Below are 13031 nucleotides of genomic sequence, written 5' to 3'. Positions count from 1 at the left end.
TGCTCACAGAACTGGTTGATTTTAGTCACAAATTAGAGAAACAAATGAAAGCTACACTAAGTGAAATAAAGGAAAATGTACAGGGGACCAATAGTGATGGGAAGGAAACTGGGACTCAATTCAATAGAGTGGACCAGGAGGAAGAAAGAAGCAACCAAACAGAAAAGAATACAGAAACAAGAATTCCAAGAAATGAGGAGAGGCTTAGGAACCTCCAGGACATCTTTAAACGCTCCGACATCCGAATTATAGGAGTATCCGAAGGGGGAAAGGAACAGCCACCAGTGGAAAACTTATTTGAACAAATAATAAAGAAGAACCTCCTCAATCTGGCAAAGCAAATATACTTCCAGGAAGTCCAGGAAGCTCGTAGAGTCCTAAAGAAGTTGGAATCAAAGAGGAAGACATCAAGGCACACCATAATTACATTAGGCAAGATTAAAATGAAGGAGAGAATTCTAGAAGCAGCAAGAGATAAGGAGACAGTTACCTACAAAAGAGTGACCATCAGACTGTCAGCTGATTTCTCAAAAGAGATTTTGCAGGCAAGGGGCTGGAAAGAAGCATTCCAACTCATGAAAGGCAAGAACCTATATCCAAGCTTGCTCTATCCAGCAAAGCTTTCATTTAGAATAGGACAGATAAAGTGCTTCTCAGAAAAGGTCAAATTAAAGGAGTTCATCATCACCAAACCCTTACTATATGAAATATTAAAGGGACTTATCTAAGAAAAACATAAAAAACATGTACAGTAAAATGACAGCAAACTCACAATTATTAACAACTACTACTAAAACAAAAACAAAGCAAACAACCAGAACAGGAATAAACCACAGAAATGGAGATCACATGGAGGGTTAGCAACAGGGGAGTGGGAGGAGGAGAGAGGGGAGAAAAGGTACAGAAAATAAGTAGCATAGATGATAAGTAGAAAATAGGGGGAGGGCAGGAATAGTATAGGAAATGTAGAAGCTAAGGAACTAATAAGTATGACACATGGACATGAACTAAAGGGGGGGAATGTGGTTAGGAGAGGATGCGCAGGGTGGAGGGTAGTGAAGGGAGGCAAATGGGATAACTGTAATAGCATAATCAATAAAATATATTTTAAGAAAAAATAAGTGTGGGTTTATTTCTGTGATCTGTATTCTGTTCCATAGTCTATGTCTTTTTATGCCAGTACCATGCTGTTTTGATTACTATGTGTTGTAGTATAGCTTGATAAAGTAGCATGATTCCTCCAACTTTGTTCTTCTTTCTCAATATTGCTGTTGCTATTCCAGGTATTTTGTAGTTCCATGTAAATTTTTGGAAAATTTGTTCCAGTTCTGTGAAATATACCACTGGTATCTTGACAGGAATTTTGTTGAATCTATAGATTGCTTTGGGTAGCATTGACATTTTAATTATGTTAATTCTTCTTATCCAAGAACACAGTACATGTTACCAATTATTTGTATCTTCTTTAATAACTTTCCTTAGTGTCTTATAATTTTCCAAGTACAGATCTTTTACTTCCTTGGTTAAACTGATTCCTAGGTATTTTTTCAGACAATTGTAAATGGGAATTTTTTTTTCAGTTTTCCTTTCTGATAGTTCTTTTTTTTAATTTTTATTTTATTGATTATGCCATTACAGATGTTCTATTCCCCCCTTCATTCCCCTCCACCCTGCACCCCCCACCCCTACCATTCGCCCCCCTTAGTTTATGACCATGTGTCTCAAGTTCTTTAGAGTCTATATTTCCCATACTATTCTTGCCCTCCCCCTATCTATTTTCTACCTACCATCTACTTATTTTCTGTACCTTCTCCCCCTTCTCCTCCCACTACCCTGTTGCTAACCCTCCTTGAGATCTTCATTTCTATGGTTCTGCTCCTGATCTAGCTGTCCTTTTAGCTTGCTTTTGTTTTAGATGTGGTTGTTAATAGCTGTGAGTTTGCTGTCCTTTCACTGTTCATCTTTTTTATCTTCTTTTTCTTAGGTAAGTCCCTTTAACATTTCATATAAGGGTTTAGTGATGATGAACTCCTTGAATTTGATCTTATCTTAGAAGCACTTTATCTGCCCTTCCATTCTAAATGAAAGTTTTGCTGGATAGAGCAATCTTGGTTGTAGATCTTTGGATTTCATGACTTGGAATACCTCTTTCCAGCCCCTTTTTGCCTGTAAAGTCTCTTTTGAGAAATCAGCTGACAGTCTGATGGGAACTCCTTTGTAGGTGACTGTCCCCTTATCTCTTGCTGCTTCTAGGATTCTCTCTTTCATTTTAATCTTGGCTAATGTAATGATGATGTGCCTTGGTGTGTTCCTTCTTGGGTCCAACTTCTTGGGGACTCTTTGAGCTTCCTGGATTTCCTGGAAGTCTATTTCCTTTGCCAGATTGGAGAAATTCTCCTTCATTATTTGTTCAAATAAGTTTTCCACTGGTGGCTGTATCTTTCCCCCTTCTGGTACTCCTATAATTCAGATGTTGGAGCATTTAAAGATGTCCTGGAGGTTCCTAAGTCTCTCCTCATTTTTTTGAATTCTTGTTTCTTCATTCTTTTCTGGTTGGCCATTTTTTTCCTCCTTCTGGTCCACTCCTTTGATTTGAGTCCCAGTTTCCTTTCCATTACTATTGGTTTCCTGTGCATTGCCATTCATTTCAATTAGTATAGCCTTCATATGTTCCTCTAATTTGTGACTAAAATCAACCAGTTCTGTGAGCATCCTGATCACCAGTGTTTTGAACTGTGCATCTGAAAGTTTTGCTATTTCTTCATCGCTCAGATTTATGGGCTCTGGGGCTTTGAGATCTTCTTGAGCCATTTTTGGTCTGTTCGTGCCCATTTAAGTATGAGGAGTGGAGCCTTAGGGGCAGGGCAGGGCCTCCAGGGTGGGGTCCCTGGGTTGTGATGCTGTATGTGGGGGCAGGGTCAGAGTCGGGAAATGGCGTCCCCCTCTCCTGCTTCCTTCCCCTGGGTGAGGAGCAGAGCCTTAGGTGCTCACCCGGGCAGGGTCGCTGAGGTCCCTGAGTTGTGATGCTGTATGTGGGGGCGGGGTCAGAGAGGGGAAAATGGCGGCCCCCTCTGCTGCCTCTCACCACTGGGGCCTGCTCGGTCCTGTCGTCCCACTGCCCACTCCCTCGCTGGTCTATCTGCACACAAATGCGGGACCATAGTCAACCCGCCACCCTGCACCCTTGCTGGGTACGCCGGTCACTCACTGGGTCGCTCACTGGGTCTGCCCTTTGCAACCCCACGTTTGGGATCGGCGTGCCTGAGTCCGTCTGACCAAGTTTTCCTGTGCAAACCCGCTCCGCCAGCTGCTGGCTTCACCTCTCTTACCAGTCAGGCTGAAGAATTTGGCATTGTCAGACTTCTGAAAAGTTCAATTTTCTGTGTTCTGGCTGTGTTTTTTGTTGCCAATATTTTGTTGTCTCTCAACTTGGTTGTGGGAGAAAGCACAGCATCTCCCCCTATGCCTCCATCTTGGCGGAAGTCCTGGATGCCTTTTATTTTGTGTTCTTGTCTGATTGCTGTGGCTAGGATTTCCAGTACTATGTTGAATAAGAGTGTCTTATACCTGATCTTAAGGGAAATGCTTTCACTTTTTCCCTGCAGAGTATGATGTTAGTTGTGGTCAATTTATTTTTCCTTCCTTCCTTCCTTCCTTTCTTTATTTTTTAGAGAGAGGGGAAGGGAAGGAGAAAGAGTGAAAGAGAAACATCAATGTGTGGTTGCCTCTCATGTGTTCCCTAAGTGAGGACCTGGCCTGCAACCCGGGCTTGTGCCCCGACCAGGAATCAAACTGACAACCCTTTGCTTCATAGGCCCATGCTCAATCCACTGAGCTACACCAGCCAGGGCAATTTCTTATAAAACTAAATATGTAGTACTATATGATGTATGAATTGCATTCTTGGGCATTTTATCACAGAGAAATGAAAACTTACATTCTTACCAAAATCTGTACAAGAATGTTTAGAGCAGCCTTATTTGTAATAGCAAAACGCTAGAAACAACCTAAATGTCTTCTAGCAGGTGACTAGTTAAACAAAGTCCAGTATATGTATACAATGGAATACTACTCAGCAATTTTGAAAAATAAAATATTGATACATATAATGATTTGGATAGATCTCAAGGGCATTATGCTTAGTTGAAACTCCTAACCTCAAAAGATATGAGTTGATTATATAACATCCTTAAGGTGATAAAACTTTAGAGATGGAGATCGAATGCCAGGGGATAGAGAAAGGACAAGAGAGGTGGGTGCAACTATAAAAAACTAGTGTAAGAGATTTCTTCTGTGCTGATGAACAGTTTTATATCATGATGATGGTGGCGCCTACATAAATCTGTCTGTGGGCTGAAATTTCACAGACCTATACTACACATACACACTCACTGGAGTATATGAAAAAACTGACTGAGGTTAGGCCCTGACTGGTGTGGCTCAGTTTGTTGGGCATCGTCCCACAAAGCAAAATGTCATCAGTTTAATTGCCCATCAGGGCACATGCCTGCATTGCATGCATGGTCTCTGGTTGGGGTGACATTAGAGGCAACTGATCAGTGTCTCTCTCACACGTCAATGTTTCTCTCCTTTTTCTCTCTCCCTTTCCCTTTCTCTATAAGTAAATAAATAAAATCTTTTAAAAAACTGACTAAGATCTAAAGTATAATTAATAATATTATAGAAATGTTAATTTAATAAAATTCTTAGTTATATAAGATGTCACTGTTGGGAAAACTTGATAAAGGGTTCAAGGGACTTTATAGACTAAATATATGTTTATTTTAGCAATTTTATTGACATAATTCACATACTATATGCTTCATCCACTTAAAGTATACAATGTAATGACAGTATATTCACAGTTTTATATCCACCACCACAATCAATTTTAGAACACTTTCATTACACAGAAGCAAATCCCAGACCTAATTAGTTGTTACTCTCCAAGTTCCCCATCCCCTCCCCCAGCTCTAGGTGACCACTATTTCCTGTCTCTAGATTTGCCTATTCTCGGCATTTCACGTAAATAGAATCATAAAACACATGACCTTTGTACTTTGTGTCTAGTTTTTTTCACTTAGCCTAATGTTTTCAAGAATTTTCTACATTGTAGCATATATTATTACTTCACTTTTTATTGCCAAATATTCTATTGTATGGATATGCCATAATTTATTTATCTATTCACCAATTGATGAACATTTTCATTTCTATTATAAATAATGCTACTATGAATGCTCATGTACAGGATTTTGGGTCAACATATGTTTTCATGTCTCCTGCATATATACACAAGAGTGAATTTGCTAGGTGGTACAGTAATTCAAGGCTTGGTCCCCTGATGAACTGACACCTGTTTTCCAAAGTAGCTGTAACATTTTACATTCCCATTAACAGTGTATGAAGGTTACAATTTCTCTACATGCTCACCAATACCTGTCATTGTCTGTCTTTTTTTTTTTTATCCTCACCTAAAGATATGTTTATTGATTTTAGAGAGAGAGGAAGAGAGAGAGAGAGAGGCAGGGAGGGAGAGAAACATCAATGTGAGAGAAACATCAGTTGGCTGCCTCTTGCATGTGCCCTGACTGGGAGTGGAACCTGTGACCTTTGGTGCATGGGATGACCCTGCAACCAACTGAGCCACCCGGCCAAGGCTGTTTTTTTTTAGCCAGTTGATGTGAAGTGGTATCTTGTGGTTTTGATCTGGATTTTCCTAATCATGTTGTATATATTTTTATGTGTTTATTGGCCACTTCTACATCTTCTTTGTCCTATGTATAATTTATTCATCTTCCTCTAAATATATAATAATTTCAAAATAAAGTTTGAGGAAGTTATTAATGATAACTCTTCCTCCAAAATGGTTGTATGCTCCAGTATGTTCAAAAATGACTTCTAAATTCAGATCATATAATAATCTACATATTACCCCCAAATATAGGAAAGGGTGAATTATTATCCAACTTTCTTTACTAGATAGCGAGGAAACTAGGAAAAATCAACACTTTCTTCTAATCTCACTGAATTAAGACTATGAATATATGAGCTAAAATCTCCAGACCAGCCCTGGCTGGTGTGGCTCAGTGGGTTGCATGTGGGCCTGAGAATGGAAAGATCTCTGGTTCAGTTCTGGTCGGGGCACATGCCTAAGTTGCAGGTTCAGCCCCTAAATGAGTCCTGTGAGAGAGGCAACCAAACAATATTTCTCTCCCTCTTTCTTTCTTTCTTCCTTCCCCTGTGGGAGCCACTTTCCTCGCAAGTCCCCCCCCCCCCCGTGTGCCACAGATGAGAGTAAACATGACAGAGATATGTAATCTGCTTGCAGTAGATAACATTTCAAAGAAATCTGAGGGCTTGTATGAGTCAGAGTCTGCCAGGCACAGAGTTTTAGGGTTTCCTGCTCGAACTCTTAACATATGAATGAAAGTACTTTTAGTAGAGCAGATTTCACAGGTTTATCAGGAAATCTTTGTGATGCCAAATTTTTCCCCAGGACACACTCTAGCAAGGCAAGGAGCTGCACCCCTCTGCATCAGGTATTCAGGCTTAAGGGGATTAGAGCCAGGGGAAGCACTTCTCCCAGAGGACAAGGGGACTGAGCTATCTCAAAACAGGGGGGTGGGGCAAGAGTCCATTGCTCCCTCTTTGTCGCAGCCCCCCAAGTCCTTCCATGATGGCCTCCCAAATGATGGAGTCTGGCTTAGGTTGCACCCCGCTGTGAGGGGTCTTACCCATCACTGACTTCCGACCAAGCTTTGGGGGCAGGGAGGAAACTGAGGCAGCATTTGGTACCAGAGACAAGTCTTGTTTCCTGCGGCTCACTCATCTTTAAGCCACAGAGGGTAGAGTTACAATTCCTAGAACCAGGCAGAGTGGTCCACAACATTCCCCTCTCTCTAAAAATAAATAAATAAAATCTTTTTCTTTTTTTAAAGCAAGATCTGTGGGATTGAAGAGTGATTCCAGAATGGGATCAAACTGCCAGAAATACCACAACAATGGATTTTAAAAATCACTGCAGTTAACACTATTGAAAAAACTGGAGACATTTTAATAATGAATGTAGATCCATACCTGACTATAACTAACCCAAACACCATTCATTCATTCGACAAATACTTATTTATAACAATTGTATTTCATCAGTCACTCTTGTTGGATGTAAGGGCAACAGTTGTGAGCACACTAGGCAAATCATGGGCCTCAAAGTTTACAACCTTTTGAAAGAAGCAAGTAAAACAATGAAGTATGATAATTATTGAGATCTTGGAAATTCAGGGAGCTCTGAAAATATATTAAAGGGGAAAACATACCCAAGGAACTGATGTTTAAGGTGGACTTGTACAACAGGTAGGGAGAAAGTATTGTAAACAAGAGGAACTGCATTTGCTTATCAAAACAAAAATAAAGCTTAGAGCCCTGACTGCTGTAGCTCAGTGGATTGAGCACAGGACTGTGAACGAAAAGATCGCAGTTTGATTCCCTGTCAGGGCACATGGCTGGTTGCAGGCCAGTTCCCAGCAGGGGATGCACGAGAGGCAACCATACATTGATATTTCTCTCACTCTCCCCTTCCCCTTTAAAGATAAATAATAATTTTTTAAAATCTTTTAAAAAACTGCTTTAAAAAATAAATAAAGCTTAGAGGTAAAAAGAAACAAGACATTTTCTAGAAACTGAAAGTTCGATGTGGCTGAAACATAAGAGAGGGAAGTGACGACTCGAAGCTGCAAAAATTGTCAGGAGCCAATCATTTAGAAGAGTCACAAACTCAAATGCCTGTAAGTACCAAGTAGATAACACAGACATGCTTATTAAACTAAATGTAAAATAACTGGGACTGACAGGAAACCTGGAAACCTGGAAAGGGTATCTAAATGGCATGGCCGCTATCTATTCCGGGTCAGCACTGCCAGATTTTTCACATGATCTAGAGAATCAGAACTTTTGGGTTTTATTTGAAATTTCCCAACTAAAAAGAGGCTCAGATGCGAAAAAACAAAACAAAACTACAAACCAAGATAGTCTGCAGATCACCAGTTTGTAATCTCTGTCATAGCAAGTCCTAGAAAACCACATGAAGGAGTTTAAAATTTACCTAAAATCAGTGGGAAGCCACCAAAGGAATTGAAACAGTAAATACATAATGATTTTTTAAACTTTGGGAATATCATTCTAGGGGCAATATTGGACATAGAAATACCAGTTAAAAAGTGACTGTGAAAGGCGAGGTGAAAGACTGCAGTGGGGTAGTACAAAATGTGTTTGCGAGACATTAGAAGACATGGCATTCAATTATGTACTGAATGTAGAAGGTGAGGAAGAAGGCAGAGTCACGGGTGACTTGGGATTTTGTCCTAAACAACTGGGTAAAAGGATAACTGTAAAAAAATTAGGTTTAAGGGAGGGAAACAAATTTGACAAGCTTTTAAAACTCAGGGACTTATACATTTTAGAGGCATTAAAACTAATTCATTCCTTATCTCTTTACCCAGTAACTTCATTTCTGATATTATATATATAACATGAAAATTAACCAAAAGGAAAAAATTATAGAAAAATACTGCTATGCCATTTTCAATAGTAAGAGACTGGAAATAATGCAAAAGTTTGATGTGGGAGGTATGGTTAATTAAATTGGCAGATTAATCCTCTGGCTTTTAGAGTAGATAGTACTCTATGTGGACCTGATGACGCCTATGTGTATGAAATAATTATTTATAGGAACTTCACATGGTAGTAATAAATTTATATTCATAAATATACAGTGGCCATCAATGCAGATATGTACAATAACAAAGATTGGAATAGAAAACTGATAGAGATATAAACTACTGATTGTAGTGTTTGTCAGTTTTTTATTTATGTGGAAGGTAAAGGTGGGATATGCCACATATCTGCTTCCAAATCAAGAATCAGAAAGCCTCACTCACCCTAGTTTTTTACAGAAAAAAGAAAAGGAAAAATCAGAAAGCCTCATCAGTGTTCTCAGAAATTTTTCTCCTCCCCCACATCAGTGTTCTCAGAATTAAAAGACAATCCTGTTAGCTCCTACCTGGTAAATGATGGAAGTCAGGGATGCATTTATCACCACGACCCCATCTTGCAGGGCTTTCACTACATGGTAAGATCCATTCACAGTAGTAAGCTGCTCTTCAAAGAACTCTGGTAGGAACCCGCACATAATCCTCATGTTCTGAAAATCAGCCCAACAGCAACACAAACCTGAAGAAATGTTTTTTCCCATAAAGCCATCTTAATCCCAAAGCATTAAAGAGAAAAAGTGTGGCCATGCATTCTGGGTATAAATAAATAAATAAAAACAAAATTTTTGCTCTTTCTCATGACATTCTAAATTTGAAAGATGTAATTTTAAAGTGGTACCAGTTTGTGAAAGACCTGTTAATGGCAAGTAATCAGAAATAAAGTCAAACCTTAGGTAAATTTTAACATGGTTTTTGCCATTCCATAATCTCAGGGTTCTCCAGGCAGGGAGGGATCCTGGAGAGTGAGTAGCACAGTTCACATCTGGTGCTCACACTGCGCCTCTCACCACTACGGAACTGTGGTGACCACCTCTGAGTGCAGTTGCAGAATGAGGGTGCCCTCCAAAGCGTCATCACTGGTGCTCCCTTCAGTTCTTTTCTGTAGTTCTGACCAAATTTACTTTACTTCCAGCTGCCATTCCTCAAAGACAAAACTATTTAATAATGATGATGATGATGATGATGATGATGTAATAACTTGCATTTCCAAAGGTAAAATCTGGGAGCAAAAGAAAAAACTGGCTCCCTAGCTACACACATGTACCCACACACACACAGGCTCACTCAAAGAGTTATCCATACAAGGGGCTAGAAAAAAACGCAGAGGAGAGACTCACATCGGAAATGTAGACCTTCGTGCTGCCTTTATCAAACACTTCTACTGTGATGACATACACCTGTCCCACCTCTAGACTCCATCGGTCTCCAGGTTGGACTGTGAAACCTACACACAAATCAAAACCAAAAATATTGGGAGAGTTTCCAAAGTAAATCCTGTACTTCATTCTATCAAATTGTATAATAATTTAGGGTTCCAAAGATCCTTGGCTTAACTGAGCTCAGGTACAAAGAAATACTCTCAGTTATATCTGCACACAAAAACAAACCACAATTGTGTTCATTCATAATGTGTCAAGAAAGATTTTAGCTATTTTCAGTCAAATTGTTTTAAATGGTCTAAAGATATTCAGATTCTTTTCTCTTGTATAAAGTCTCTTTTCCTAACCCAACATTTTATTACATGAATCTTCATATTTTTTTACAATCTGTTTCCAGATGCTTCACTCTTGCAGACAACATATAACCAGAACAATGTGTGAAAACCTGTCAAAGTTGAAGTTGAAGTTATTAGTTCTCCAAATGAAGGTTAAAGAAGCACTGTAGTTTTTAATGCATTCACTTTAGCTATTTAGCTTTCAGAAAATCATTATCTAAAAATACCTAAAAATCCAGGCTCTACAACATATATGGTGCAGTTTGGAAGTCCAGACACAGATTGCATATGGACATCTTAATTTTTGCTTAAGGAAATCACATGAGCCAGAGTTGGATGAAAAGAAAACATGAGCTACCAAAGGAAAAAAAATAAACCCATCAACAAAATTCTACCTTTTACTATCCTTTAAAAAAAAAAACAACTACCCTGGCTGGTGTGGTTCAGTGGATTGAGCACCAGACTGCAAGGCAAGGGGTTGCTGGTTCGATCCCCAATCAGGGCACATGCCTGGGTTGCAGGCCAGGTCCCCAGTGGGTGGTGCATGGGAGGCAGCCACACATTAATGTTTCTCTCCTCTTTCTCCCTCCCTTCTCCTCTGTCTAAAAAATAAATAAATAAAATTTTAAATTTTTTCTAAAAAGCAAAAACTTGTACACTCCTGAGAAAAGTCTGAGGGACTCAATAGTCACCGGAATCAGGTATTCTTGAATTTTAAATTCGAGGAAGATGGAATGAGAGAAAAAAGGTCATGCTCTGTGCTTTTAATATTCATTTAGCTGCAGAACCCTCTTCCCAAATAAATCCTCACACTGGAGCTCGCAGTGGGAAGCAGGACAAAGTGGCAAGGCTCTGGCTGAAGGGACGAGCACTGGGGACGGAGGGATGAGGTGGGGCTCCACTTGCCCCGCAGCCTTGTGCTCCGTAAGCTGTTTTCAAAAATCACTAATTGGTTTTCTGTTATCTGCAGCAAATCTTTAATACCAAAATGCTTTCTCTTTGCCACCAACGTACTACTGCATTACTTATACATCATGCTACCCATTATTCCCTTCAGTTAAATTCTAGCAAAAATACAAATTTATTCTGCTATCCATATATACAGACCTAATTAGGAACATGCTTCCCTCTCAAAATATACTGCATCCAAAAGCTAAGAAGACAGCTGTACTAGCACAAATGATAAAAGATTTAAAAATTTAAAAAATGAGATCTTCTAAAAAAAGAGCTAAGAAGTTATTTCTGCTCTGAAAAATATATAACTGAGATGACTGAACAGAAAACACTCATTAATTCCAAATATATTAATTTAGATGCTGTATTAATTCAGTTATGCACTAAGCTACAATTTAGCACTACATCATCTATAGTGATAATGGAAATAAAATATTTAATCTACTCGAGGGATCAAACTTGTAAAGCTGCCTCAGTAACTCCAGAGAAGCTGCAGATATACATACAACTGATATGCTAGTTAAAGATTACTTCTATCTATCTTTTTTACCTATTCATTAAAGCAAGTCTTTAAAAAATTATTTGTTTTTTTTAATCTTATTTATTTTTAGACAGGGGAAGAGAGGAAAAAAGAGAGGGAGAGAAACATCAATGTGTGGTTGCCTCTTGTGTGCCCCCCACTGGGGACCTAGCCCACAACCCAGGCATGTGCCCTGACTGGACATCTATTCTTTGGTTTGCAGGCAGGTACTCAATCCACTGAGCCACACCAACTAGGGCTAAAGCAAATCTTTGAAAGACTGTATAAGCAACTCTACCAATCTAGAGTTGATTCTGATTAGATACTCCAATATAATATTCATAAAATATACGAGTAGAAGAAATCCAGAAATACATTCCTTTCATTTTACAGAATGAGGAAACAGATCTCAATAGGTCTCTAAACCAATTCATTTGTTATCAAAATAAAACATCTTCCTTCCATCTAATCCTTTTACCTACTCTGAATCTCATGTTCTCTTGCCCCTCAGAAATGTTGCACTTCTCTCCCATATCTCTGCCATCTCTCTAACTTACAGACATGTTCTAGTTTCCCCTACCCTATAGTTCTCATGTCTTTCTCAAACCTCTACCTTGTTTTTCTCCTCCTTTTCAAAGCCAAGCTGTTTTTAATTGACAAAGTAAGCCAAGACTTCCTAGTACTATAGTCTCTATCTTTATCTGTCTTTATCTCTACCTATTTCACTCGAGGAACATTCTCTGTAAATTCTTTACTTGGTTACTGCGAAGCTCCTTTCTCCTGGTTCTCCTATTATTTTTTAAAGATTCCTTCTTGGCTTCCTTCAGGGTTTCTCTTCGTAAACGTGAACTGTAAAAGCTGGTATAGAACAGTTTTGTCTTGCGCCCTCTCCTCTTCCAACTCTATACCCCTCACTAGATGATTCCGTCTACAGCAACAGCTTCACCTATCACCTATCTATAAACTAATTAACTTTCAAATATCTACTGCATTCTGAAATTTTCTCCTCCAGATCTAGTAAAAATTTCTACTTGAATGTCATGCAGATAATTCAAGTTAACATGCAAAAAAAATGGAACTATCATAGTTTTCTTTTCCCCTGAACCTATTCCTTCTCTCATACCCGTCTTTATGAATAGTGCCACCAGCCCCCTAAGGCAGGTGCTGGAACAAATTATAAATAGTCACCATCCATGTCCTCAAGAAACACATAAACAGATAACTATAATGTATTTGAGTATTTACTACTTTGTAATAAATAAATATAAACTAAGAATTTTTTTAAAGATCT

General features: G+C 38.9%; 1 protein-coding gene across 1 annotated transcript in view; it reads right to left on the bottom strand.

Annotated features, from left to right (window-relative positions):
* The window catches only part of NUP210L (nucleoporin 210 like), a 114629-nt gene that overhangs the window by 72715 nt on the left and 28883 nt on the right, over positions 1-13031 (bottom strand). Inside the window, exons 8-10 of the mRNA XM_053666211.1 lie at positions 10494-10562; positions 9890-9996; positions 9062-9202 (exon numbers count right to left, since the gene is read on the bottom strand). Of these exons, the coding sequence (XP_053522186.1) occupies positions 9062-9202; positions 9890-9996; positions 10494-10562 (317 nt within the window). The remainder of the gene's footprint in view (positions 1-9061; positions 9203-9889; positions 9997-10493; positions 10563-13031) is intronic.

Source organism: Artibeus jamaicensis, unplaced genomic scaffold (genome assembly GCF_021234435.1).
Source record: "Artibeus jamaicensis isolate MK-2021 breed Jamaican fruit bat unplaced genomic scaffold, CSHL_Jam_final contig_447, whole genome shotgun sequence".
NCBI lineage: Eukaryota > Metazoa > Chordata > Mammalia > Chiroptera > Phyllostomidae > Artibeus > Artibeus jamaicensis.
The sequence above is the reverse complement of the archived record's forward strand: the minus strand, read 5'-3'. Positions and strand labels throughout refer to the sequence as shown.